The 12,724-nt window shown below is 36.0% G+C and overlaps 1 protein-coding gene across 1 annotated transcript in view; it reads right to left on the bottom strand.

Moving 5' to 3' along the window:
* Window positions 1-12,724, bottom strand: part of LOC103255181 (usherin) — a 465,104-nt gene that overhangs the window by 133,798 nt on the left and 318,582 nt on the right. Inside the window, exons 32-35 of the mRNA XM_008053149.2 lie at window positions 11,600-11,804; window positions 6,846-7,043; window positions 6,142-6,296; window positions 3,848-4,046 (exon numbers count right to left, since the gene is read on the bottom strand). Of these exons, the coding sequence (XP_008051340.2) occupies window positions 3,848-4,046; window positions 6,142-6,296; window positions 6,846-7,043; window positions 11,600-11,804 (757 nt within the window). The remainder of the gene's footprint in view (window positions 1-3,847; window positions 4,047-6,141; window positions 6,297-6,845; window positions 7,044-11,599; window positions 11,805-12,724) is intronic.

Raw genomic sequence — 12,724 nt, 5'->3', positions numbered from 1 at the left:
ATTACAATAAATTGTAATAAATACCATGAGAGCAAAGATACTATGAAAGCACAAAGTAATCTAAAAAAAAAATGCCCCAACAAACTTTCATATTTTGTAATATTAACAATTCAACTATTTTCTCCTTTTCAAAAGTTATGTGTAAGATACCTGTTTCAGTATAACATTAGTATTACACTTTCTGTTATAACCAGCATTGTTAGGGTTTATGCTATTTAGCACACAAGGTTTTCATTAACTTCTAAGAGGAGAAGAAATGAAAAAAACTATTCTCCCCTTGCAAATTTAATGCTGGTGGGTTTTGCCTTTTAAGTGAAATGCATGATGAACAACTTTCAATTAAATATTTTGAAAACAGTTTCCCCAGAGTTAGGAGACACATAGGCTCTTATTATACTTGCTGCTGAAGGGGACACTATTAATTCATTTTTTTCTTGGTGGCCTTAATTATTTAGTTAATCCTTTTACCCTCTCCTCTACCCCTAAGGCCACATGAGGAGGCCCATGTAGAATGTAGTGGTAACCCAAAGCAAAACAATGCCATAACTGATGTCCAAGTTGTTCCGTACAGGATGGGGGTTGTGTTTAGTAATGAACGATATGAGAAGGTCTTTTATTGACAAGCTGCCATGCGCTGTTTGCATTAGCGAATATGAGAAGATGATGACTGCTACCCCTTCGTCCCCGCGGTATTCAGCTCAGTGAGATAGCAGAAAACGCTTCAGTTTACTTAAAGCATTGATAACACCTCTAAATAATTAACCGAGGACTTCCTGTCTTCAATTACTTAATGCTTTTTTTAACATCTTGAGAGGATTATAAGCAATTTATGGATTTCGCATGGTGAGTGCATTCGCCACTATTCCCACAAAGCATTTACGGGATCATGTTTCTAAAGCTTTGAGGTAATTAAAAATAAGCATGGAGACAATGGGGCCGAGGCAAGGTGCTCCCTCTCTCTTCTGTCATTTCTAAGGACCTAGATTTTCAGGCTCCAGGACGACTAGTGCTACAGCTTCATTAGTGCTCTGTTGCTTAGGGAATGCCAAGGTTTTGGAAATGATGAGAATATCAAAACATTTCTCCTAGGGGGTTCAGGCAGCTCCTCCATCAAACATTTGAGATGGAATGGGAAATAAATTTGATTATTTTAGTTCATTTCATGAACTCAATAGAACAGTCATTCACATCATAAAATACTTCCGTACTGCATTTGGTCAGTCAGCTAACCATGGAACTGATTTTTCTCGGGCAGATAAAATGTGTAACATTATATAGATCTCAAGTTTTAGATGATCTAATGCCTAGCACCATTTCTGTCCCATAGGAACTGCATATAGAAGGCTCTGTACGTGGTAGGGTTTTGCTGAATGACGGTTTCTTTCCTCATTCAACAAAGAAATCTCTCTTTAGGGCTGTATAGCCCAAGTGAAATGCTCTCTAAATCTATTTAAAACAGAAGAGAAGGATAGATCAAATGACTTCTAGAGGCTTTTTTCCATTTTATGATTTTGTAAAAATTATGTGCGAAAACTTTAAAATATTTATTCTAATAGAAGAGGATTTCTGGCACCAAGGTGTGTGTATAAAATCCTCTCTGACATAAAAATATCCATTAAAAATGACAATGAAAGGAAGAACTGGTAGAGTGAAGTTATTTAAAGAAAAATCTTTGCAATTACTTTATAATTAATGAGGCTATTAATCCTGTTGGTTTGAACATTACAATTCAATTTGGTTTGTTGGGGCATAAATTGCTGATTTCTAAAACATATAAACCATTACAGCTGGGAACAATTCAAAGCCAATGCTGGTTAAGTTGACAGATACTAGAAGGATAAATTTCTCTGGCTTTGTACCTAGTTTATTTTGAAACCTTTACTGGTCTTAATGTGCCTTAACTTGGCTTTCAAAACTCTATAATTAACATCCCATGGCATACTCTAAGCCATTCTTTTAATTTTCTCCACTGTATCCTGTACAGAGTTCTGCTGGCAGTTATGCCTTTCCTTGTCAGTCTTCCCTATTGCTGAAGGTATCTGAAGAACAGCAATCTTACTTTAGAGCACTTAGTGTACTATGTGGACTACTGCAAGTGGGCAACTCACTTTTTTTTTTAATGAAACGATATTCTGAGTTTTTTAATAGATAGAGGCAGTGGTGCCTTGGGCACCCTGAGTAGGTCAGTTTTCTTCTTCATCTTTCAAATGTGGTTATGAAAAACATCTCTTACAGGAATGTGATGAAAATCAAATAAATCAAAATGCAAGTGGTTCTATAAAATGATAAGGCACCATATAAAGGTAAGGCTTTATTTTGGAAAACAACATTATTTCAGCTACTTGTGATGATTTTCACTTCAAGTTATATAAGAGATAACAAACACATTTGATTATTTGAATTGCCGAGGGCTTTCCTCATCCCCAGTATCATTGATTTAGCTCAGGATCTCGAGATAAAGAATGTAATGGGCAAGTCCACAAGTTGTATTAGCACCTTCTTCAGAATTATGGCAAAACACTGGAGATTCTGTCAATGAATACTTGTTTACAGGTTAGCAAATTGTGGAGTTTTAGAGTAAAACATGATGCATTTATTGTGTCACCCTGTATTGTAGCCTGTTTCTCTTCTTAGGAAAAATTGGACACATTTTTCTTTGCAGTTCTATGAGAGTTTCATTATCTGTGTTATCAAAAGCCTCTGCACAGTATGGGGACCGATGGGAGGAGGTCATTCACTCAGGAGGTCTGACAATAGAGAAAAAGTGAAAGTTTGTAAAATCGTGCCTGTGGTGTCAGAATTTAAACTTACAAAGCTGTTTGAGATGATTTAATAGACCCAGATAAGTTAATCTCTCTAAGTGCTCTTTTCTGTAAAATGAGGGTGGGAATTCTCTCTATCTCATAGGTTTGTGACTGAGAATCAAACTGAGTGGTGCATGTGAAGTTCTCAGGACAGTATTTGGCACATAGTAAGTTTATTAATTCCTCAAACATGTATTTAGCTTTTGTTGACATGTTCAGTACTGTTCTAGGTGCTAATAGCATTGAAAAAGGTAGACCAGGTCCCTAGTCTCTTGGAACCTACGTTTGAGTAGAGGGAAACATAAGAAGACAAAAAACAAACACGAAAATATCAGGAAGTAAGATATCTATGATGAAAATAACACAAGGTGATTGGTGGTGTGTTAGAGAAGCTACTCCAGACAGGGTAGGTCAGAAAATGCTTCTCTTCGCTTCAGAAGTGACATTTAAGCTAAAACCTATTAATTATTATTGTAATCACCATTGGCAATTATTTAACACTATGCTATTGTACTGTACTCATATTATTAAAGCTAATTATAATAAGCAATGATATAAATAAAACATATAATTACTATTAATTAATGTTAATAATAGTAACAAATAATCACAACTAGTCCACTGTCAACTAGCTCCGTGTATTAATTACCCACTTAGTAGACAAATGTTAGCCTCTGGCTGATTTCCTTCTGCCTTCCAGTACATTCTTGGCTATCCTAGTCCTATTATCTATGAGTATATCCTTGGGGAATGAAAATGCATCTTACTGTTTGTTTGAAAAAAAAAGTTAATACTGATGCAAAAACCCTACACATAATGCATATCAAAGCCAAATATAAATTATTTCTGAAGTTATCTGCTGTTGTGGCTTATTGCTGCCAGTGTGGGCTCTTCTATTAGCATGGATAAGTGGGACCTGACCATATGTCAAGAGAACATGTCCTTTCGAAGTGACCTCATATATCAAACACACACCCCTGGGATACTTTGCCCCCCCCAACCACAATGACAGACTCCTCCAGTAGATTTTCCTTTTTTTTCACCTGTGACCGTATGCTGCCTCCTGTCAGTGGTGTCAGTGTAGATGAGACCTTTCCCAACCTGCCTGATCTGGTACTCTTTAATGACGCCATTTGGTTTCTCAGGGACACTCCAGCTCAGATGCAGAGCTTCTGCACTCGGAGCTGTGATTCTTGGTGGCAGGATGCTCTCCGGAACTCCTTGGGTAGTAGCTGCAACTACCTGAAGACACAGGAATTAAACAGCAATTTATTGTAATAGTACACTAGGTATCCTGATCAATGAGAATGTCACTTTTGTTTTAAAATGTTGTTGTCTGGCCTGGCATATCATTAGCAGGGACTTGGAGAAACAGTTCCCCTTTTTTTATTCTTTCCCTCCCATCCTAGTTAAACAATGAAATCTGACCTTGAATATATTATATAAGTCTCAGACTACCATTTATCACAACAGGTTCAACAACAATTTTGACGGCAGAGTGCAGCCCTCAGTGTTTAAACAAGTAAAATCTGGCTGGCAGACTGTCTTACTAGAGAACTCTTGATAACTCTCTTCCATATGGCCCATCAGTGTCTTTGCATTTTAACAGCCTGATTTTGTACATTTTAAGCACCAGTAAATATGGAGCAAAACTCACATCTGAACTTGCATGCATATAATATGCTTTGAACAGTATAAATGGGCAGACTTTCCAGTACTCATCCCATGATTCCTGGGATGACTTTAAAGCGTCCACACCAATATACTAGAAAAAAAACCTAGTGAGAAGAAAAAACATTAACCAATTATTTAGTCAATATTCTCAAACACAGTTTTGGACAAAAAAAGTTGCATTTTTTTTTTTTAACAGAATTAAATTCGAGTCTATCTTTTAACCAATTGTTTTGGCATGTAGTAGGCCTAAGCTGTATCTATACAAAAAGCATAGATTGTTTTAGAACCATTCAGACCATAACTTGATTGGACTAATCAGCTGTCTTCTGTTTAAAGGTGGCTCACTCAGACAGGCTTCTAGGAGCTTGTTGAACAAAAGTTGCACACATGCTCTGTGGCAGAGCAGTGTGATAATGTTTTATTTGAATGGTTCTTATACAGTGTGTGAAGATGCTGCTCCTTTTTTTTAACTTTTTATTTAAAGATGTGGAGTACAATTCAGGATTAGGTATGTTAAGCAGTCATTGTACAGGTGAGGTTTGGGCCTCCCATGATCGTTCTTCTAGTGTTTAAGTGTATGAAAAAAGTCAGAGCTGTTCTTTGTTGAGTTGTTTGCTTCCTCCTGGGCTCCATTTGACAAAGTTGGTATCTATAAATGGCTCCTTCTTTATTTGCCTTCTAAATTGTTTGATCATTTCTTTCCAGTCATCTTTGTGGAGTTTTCTTTCTTCTACGTTTGATAATGTTTCCCAATGCTCATCATCTTTGGTATGTTGTTTTTGTCTCTCCCTATTCTCTTTTGACGAGCATATTTACACTCATTGCTTCAACTTCCCATATAGATATTTCTAGCAAACTCCAGTCACTTCTGAATTCAGCTTCAGACTAGATATTTTTCACTTCAAGTGCCAAAAATACCTGCTTTTCTACCATAGTATCTGCTCCTTCTTCTCTTTAAATAATATTTTTAAAACTTAAAAAACATTTAACATTTTCCTCTTTTTAAAAATTTGCTTGCAGAATGGGACCATTATTCACAAATTGCTTAAGCCAGATATGTGGAAAATATCCATGACTTTCCTTTTATTGCTCTACATATAGTTAGTTGACTACCAAGTTATATACATTTTGTCTCCCATGTCTGTTGTGTCTTTCTGATATTCTCCATTCTGATCCTGGGTACCTGAGTTCAGCTCTTCATTATTCCTTGCCAAGGCTATTGCAGAAGCATTAGAACCATTTATTTTCTATGTCAGGGTTTTTTTTTCCCCCTTTCTTTTTCAAAATCAGGTAATTTTTGTTGATATGATATTAAAATAGAAACACTTTTCAACTGAAAAAATGGCTAAAACATTTTTATGGATATATACATTACCTAAAATTAGTTGAAGGGAAAGAATGTGAAAGAGGAGATGATAGTGGTTCAAGAATTCATTTGTTTTTCATAAACAAAACATTGATATTTGTATAAATCTCCCTTACAATGATCTCTCCTTCCAGGCATAAGTATTAGCACCTAGGTAAGGTGACACATAAAGACCCAAGTTAACACACTTTGAAGGGGGCATTGTTTTCTTTATTGGAAAAAGCACTCAAAACGTGGATGTTCAGATAGTCTTCACATTGAGCCCTTTTCCCCAGCATTTCGGCAAATTCCCGTTACCTTGCTACTGGTGGCACAGCCAGCAACCGTGCAAGCTTTCAGCTGATATGAATATTCCTGAAATGGTTGAATTCCCTTTGTATCAGAGAAGCTCAATGATGTTCCCCGAAAGCGTTCAATTCCATTTCGAAGAAGAATGTAGTAAATAATAGGACCTAAAAGGATCCGAGATAAATCCATATTTGAATGTCATATCATTTTAACTATTTGCAAATAACTTACAAACCTTAGTGTTCTGAAAATAACTTACAAGGCTTAGTGTTCTGAAGAAATGGGATACTATAGTTTTATTTAATTTTAATTTGCTATTATATTGCTATGCTTAAGCAGTTCTTAATTATACTATTATGGAGGAGATAGATTCTTGACATGGATAATCAAAGAGTCATTTGTGTTTATTTCCCTTTAATATCAAACAAATCTACTTTCAATATTGAAACTCTTTGGCTTCCTTACGCTTTACATATTTGAAAAAAGCTCACATATATGCTGGGATTAAAGAACTTTTACTTATTTAGGCTGAACATTTATGAGGGCTACACTACAAAGTGAATCATTAGTTGGCACACAGCTGAAGAAACTTTTAACAGCACACACTTTTCTAGTGGCTAGGTGGATACCAATTAAATGCAGATTACACTCATTTCAATTTCCTTATGGATTTATGTTGTTATATTATTTCTATCTTAAAAGTAGCTAAGTACCATTTGGTTGTATAGGTTTTTTCCAGTTTAAAACAATGGCATCTTCAAGATTGTCCATTTTGTTCCACCTAGGGGGACCCACTCCTTGCGGCACATCTTCTTTTGTTCTGACTCTAACAGCTTTGCTGAATCCTCGCCCATAGCTGTTCCATGCAGAAATCCTGTACTCATACATCATGTAGGGCTCCAGGTTCATGTCTGGAAAAACAGAAAACAGTGAGATTTAAAAATTTTTTAAATCATATTAAAAGTGAATATCAAAACTTCAAACAGTTAAAAACAAGTGCTTAATAATTTAATGCCTTCATGTATAAATAAAACCCTAATATCTTCATTTTCTAAATCATAAGCAAGATTTAAAGTGTTTATTAGATGCATAGATATGAAATTTCATGGGATAGAATTCACTGTTTCTGAACAGAGAAATAGGAATACATTAAAGAAATGATTGAAAAATAAAAGCGCTAGACTAATGTATAATAAGATGTTAATGTTTCTAAGTTCATGAACCCTTGACTTCTGTATGAGGCAGGTTTGCCAACATTCTTTCATGGTTTTATTATAAAAGTCACCAATGATTACTTTCTATTGTTAATATTATTTCATTAAAATAAAAATGATATGAATTATGAGACACAGGATTTGAAACTTAGCTTATCATGGTACCATGTTAGTAAATAAATGAAAGGACACTCCACTACATATTTCGTTTCCTCTTCCACCAAAAACAGTACGGAAAAGCAAAACCAATCAATCTGATTAAAACAGCCCAACCAAACCTGCTGAGCTTTTCAGACTGGCAAAAATTTTATTAGATGACAACCCATGCGATTCATTGATGTTCCTAAAATCTTCACTCCATTTTAAGAATTAATAAGTTCAGAAGTACATATGCCACAGATTTCCAAAGACAACATACTTGCAACTTTAATTTTTAAATTTATTGTTCATACATCTAGTTTTGTGTATTTTGAATATGTATGTATGCATGTATGTATATATGTGTGTGTGGTTTTGTGTGGCGGTTTCTAAAGGATTTTCTCAGACTGAGGATCAGAAAAAGAGACCATCCTCTTCGGCTACTAGGCTAATTTCCTCGTCTCCATTGGGTTTGGAGTTTATTCTCAGTACTTCTGCTTAGATGATGATGATGATGTTGATGATGATCATGATTATTTTATCACTTTATTTTTATTTTTTTGAGTTGGAGTCTCACTCCGTCACCCAGACTGCTGGAGTGCAGTGGCATGCTCCAGGCCACCACAGCCTCGACCTGCTGGGCTCCGGTGATCCTTCTGCCTCAGCCTTCCAAGTAGCTGGAACTACAGGTGTGCGCTACCACGCCCAGCTAATTTTTGATTTATTGTAGAGATGAGGTCTCGCCAAGTTGCCAGGGCGGGTCTCGAACCCGTGGGCTAAGGCAATCCATTCACCTCAGCCTCCCAAAGCACTGGGATTGCAGGCTGAGCACCAAGCCTGGCCTGCTTGGATTATTTGAGCCACATTCACTTTACATTCATCTCCCTATAATAAACCCTGTCCTGTCTACTTTACAGAATTAATATGAAGATAAAATGCAGCAAGTAGTGTGGCAGAACTTCAAAAAATGTGAATTGCTCTGCAAATATAAAGCATTATTATCCATCTCCATTTTCTCTACTGAGAGCATCTGCCACTTGCTGCCTGTGATGAGTACCCCCAGATCTCCTTTCCATCCATCATGGCCAGAGACTTCCTGGTTCGAAACTACATTTTCTAGTTTTTCTTTGCAGCTCAGAGTGGTCACACGATTCAGATCTTAACATCTGAAGGAGTATGGAAGAAATATGGACAACTTCTGTATCACTTTTTAAAGAGAAAATGGCATGCCTTCAGTTGCCATTCTTATCCCCTGCTAAGGGGCTGGAACTAGGATGTTGTAGTAACCCAGTCTGCACCACGTGAATGAGGGTGGCACCTGAAGCATCGTGAGCCACAATGTGGAAACGCTTTGGATTCCTGAATGACCTCATGGGACCGAGCTGTCTACTCCATCTACAGATGGTCACTATATTTTTTACATGTCCTTGGTAAAGCAGATTAAACTACTCATTGCATATAAGTGTTCTGCACAGTCAAGCCCGTATCACCATTTACAATTTCATTTACTGCTTCCTTGTCTCTTCATAGAGGTTTCAAATCCTGAGGAAAATTTTTGTCTTTATAGCTGCAGGTTCTAGTATAGTGACTGGTTATTAATAGGTACTATTTAATAAATTCTATAAGTGAATAGTTGCATAAATGAATATATTTTAGTCAGCATTGCTATTGTCAGCTTTCAATTGTAAGTTTCTACAAAAACCTGATTTAGTCTAAATTGTTCCTAATGGAATTGTCATAGCACCACTAGAGTGTGGGGCAATGAAATTTGTTATCTATTATGAAAAAGAAAAGTTTGTTATTTTTCATGTTCAGTTAATGATATTTCTGGCAGGCAAAGCAATCTGTAACATGGAATTTAAAAGCCCTCATAATGTTATATTAGTAAGTGAAAACATTTATTCAGTCTTGAAGAGGATTATTGCAAGTGCGTCTTAAAGCCTTTCACAATCTTGATCTTGATTACAAGGGGCAGATAAAAGTAGAGAACCCCCTTAGATGGAAAGTCAACACTTTAAAAATGAGGATCCATGATTCAAATCTGTAACTGGGAGTAGGAAGATCTTGAAAGACTGGACAAACTGCTCTCTATCCTGAGGTATTTCTTAATTCAATTCATTTCAGTAAATTTATTTTTGCTTGTATACAGTGTGCTAAGTCCAAATAATGCGGTGAAGATGAACATATGTCATATTCATAACGATATTCAATCCAGTAGGGGCAATGAGACAAGTGTCCAAATGCATATGACAAGTGGTAGAAGTGGTGAACTTCGTAAACAATGTGCCAAAGGAGAACAGAGGAGAGAGGGAACTGGACTTGGGAAGCCTGTACAAAGGATATGAATCTTGACCTGGGCTTTGAGTAGGAGGACAAAAGAGTATTTCAGAAGGAAGGAACAGCTTGAGGGAGTTTAGGAGCACTCTGAAAGGAACTACTATACCATGTGGAGTCTTCTAAATCAGCCCCTTTTGAAGATAGCATAATTTGAATTTTTTTCCTTACCATGGTAAGTTACTTATATAGATCTGCCTCTCAGTTTCCTCACTCGTTGAATGACCATATCGTACAGGCTTCCCCTGCTGGGTAAGTGTCCTAGGAACCCATTGGTAAGTGTCCTAGGAACCCATTGGCATCAGTGTCCCAACTAGTGTTGTGAAAGGATGTGTTCCGCTTCGATGAAAAATTTTTTTTTGAGATTCTTTCAACACTTTTGCCCATTTCATGATGGGTGATTTATGAGCCCACCTGCCCACACCACACTGAGTGTTCTACAGTTTCTGGCCTAAAATGGCATGACCCCCCTTCCCTGCCCTTCCAATTCACCTGATTTTGCCCTGAGTGACTTTGTTTTGTTTCTCGGATGAAAAAAAATCCTCAAAGGAAAAGCTTTGCTAGTGTGGAAGAGGTAAAAAGACAAACAAAAAATGGTGGAAGCACTAAAAGGCATAACAAGCGATAAGTTCAAAAATTGTTCTGAGTAGTGGAAAAAGCAACCTGTTAGGTGTATTGCATCAAATGGAGAGTACTTTGAAGCTGACTAAGGTTTAAGCATATATGAATGAATACACAATTTTTAATAAATAGATTCTGGGGCTTTGGGGGGGTGGCACTTTATATGTAGTTGTTTGTGGGTCACTGAGAGAAGGTTTTAAAGTACCTAGCATAGCATTGGGACTAAATAATGTTAAATAAAATTTCTCTGCTTCTTTCTTCACTTCTTAACCTTCTCCCGTTTTTCTCAGTATTCTGCCTTACTTTTTGCGTTCCTGAGGTTTACCATCATCACCCATTCTTGGTTGAGCAAGGCAGAACAATGCTCTGTGGTGGCATAAGGCATTGTTTTGATTATTTAACCTTAACTTGCTCAAATTATGCCACTTAAATAGATTTTATTTGACGCTAGATGATAGATGACATACACACACTTGAGTTTTCAGAAAACAGGAACACATTCCAGAGGGATTTAGATAAATGAATGAATAATAACAATTTAGTAGGTGCCAGAACTATTTTAGAGATAATCTTAAACTTAATAGTGTATCTTACTCAGTTCTGCCAGAGATAAGAATCACTATTCTGGAATAATTCAGTAGGGCCAAGAGGGTGCTTGGAAATTAATATTTTCCATAACTGCAAAAAGTATTGTTTTTGAGATGATTGGGGTAACACGATACTTGCATGTATCTTCTCCTTAGAATAAAACTGTTAAGCTTTACAAGAAATAAGACAGGTTCCATCCTTTGTTCTGCTTGCCAGTATAGCAATATTTATTTAGGGTATTTTTTTGAAAGCTGCATTGGAACTTTTGAAAGAGAAAATTGGGTTTATTGTAAATTAACTGAAATTATCAGAAAAGTACACAGACTTCTCTGCAGATTTGCTTTAAAATAACTTGCTTAAAGTTAGACTTTAAATAATTGTAAACCACTAACTTTGGATACATCCAGATTATTCCTTTAATTACCTTGCAACTTGCTGGCGCCAAAGTATGATGGAATTTATATATTGATATCAGGTTAAGGAGGGATAATGTCAGAGTGAAATAAATCTACATTTCAGCAGCTTCTCACCACCTCCACTAAACCATGAGCAGACAGTTCACTTTTGGTTACCTGTAAAGGAGAACGTGTTTACACTCCCTGTGTGAACAGTTTCTTCAGCAGATGAACATATTTCTTCAATTGATGTCTTTCCTGTAGAATTGTGAGACCCTCTTATCACAATGCAAACGTGGCTGGTAAAGTTGAAGTCACACCTGCTGCAATGTGCCATGGTTTCTGTAGATGCTGGGCAGAGGGTCCTGCACTCTTTGGTTTCCTAAGTCAAGTGGTAAGGGTGGGGAGAGAGAGAGAGAACAGGGATTTTAAAATTTCATTCAGTCTTATATGGGGTAGAATTTTATAACTTTCAAGTGAAATTTTCTTCCACCTAGTTGATAAATGAATATTTCAATATTTTCAAAAAGAAATGAAGGCAATTTGTATATTAGAAAGCACAGTTATTTGACATGACACGAATTTAGGTTAAAGTTTCAGCTTTGAAACTTTCTAGCTCTGTGACCTTGACCAAGTCACTTATGTTCTCAAAGTCTGAGCTTTTTCAGTGGGAAAAATGGAAATAAAATTTACTATGGAGGTTTGTTATGTGAATCATATTAGACATCACCTGTAAATGCCTTAAACTTCATATACATACTACAAATAGTAACAGTGGTCATTATTTTATTATTGTTATTTGATAACTTCCTCTGATGTTTTAGAGAAAATAAAGAATGTGATATTTGAGAATGTGTACCTCTTGTGCTGTTGGGAAAGTTGATCTCATGATCTCATAAGAAGTATTACTCATCCAAGTTTTAAAAAATCTAAATATTTCATGAACTGTCATTATAATTATAATTACCTATATTTATAAACCTTTTCTCTGACAAAACTCTGAATTTGTTATAGTTATTGATAAGTACTACTGTGTTCTAATCTTAGGAAATTAAATACTTAATCATCTCAAATTACAGGAGCTATAAATAAGGCAATATTCTTATAATGCAATGATCTACTTTGCCTCTCATTTATATAAGCAGCATAATATATTTAGAATACTTTTTGCTATTAATAACTGATCTCCATTCAACCTCTCTCTTACATAAAGTAAGTTGAATTATTCTTACTTAGTTAGTAAAAATAAAGCTACTTCAGAAAAATATAGTGGTACTCCCATTTTGAAAATGGTAAATCAAA

Source organism: Carlito syrichta, unplaced genomic scaffold, assembly GCF_000164805.1.
Source record: "Carlito syrichta isolate Samal-C Ts95f unplaced genomic scaffold, Tarsius_syrichta-2.0.1 Scaffold287916, whole genome shotgun sequence".
Taxonomy (NCBI): Eukaryota; Metazoa; Chordata; class Mammalia; order Primates; family Tarsiidae; genus Carlito; species Carlito syrichta.
This window is presented reverse-complemented; position numbering and strand designations above follow the sequence as displayed.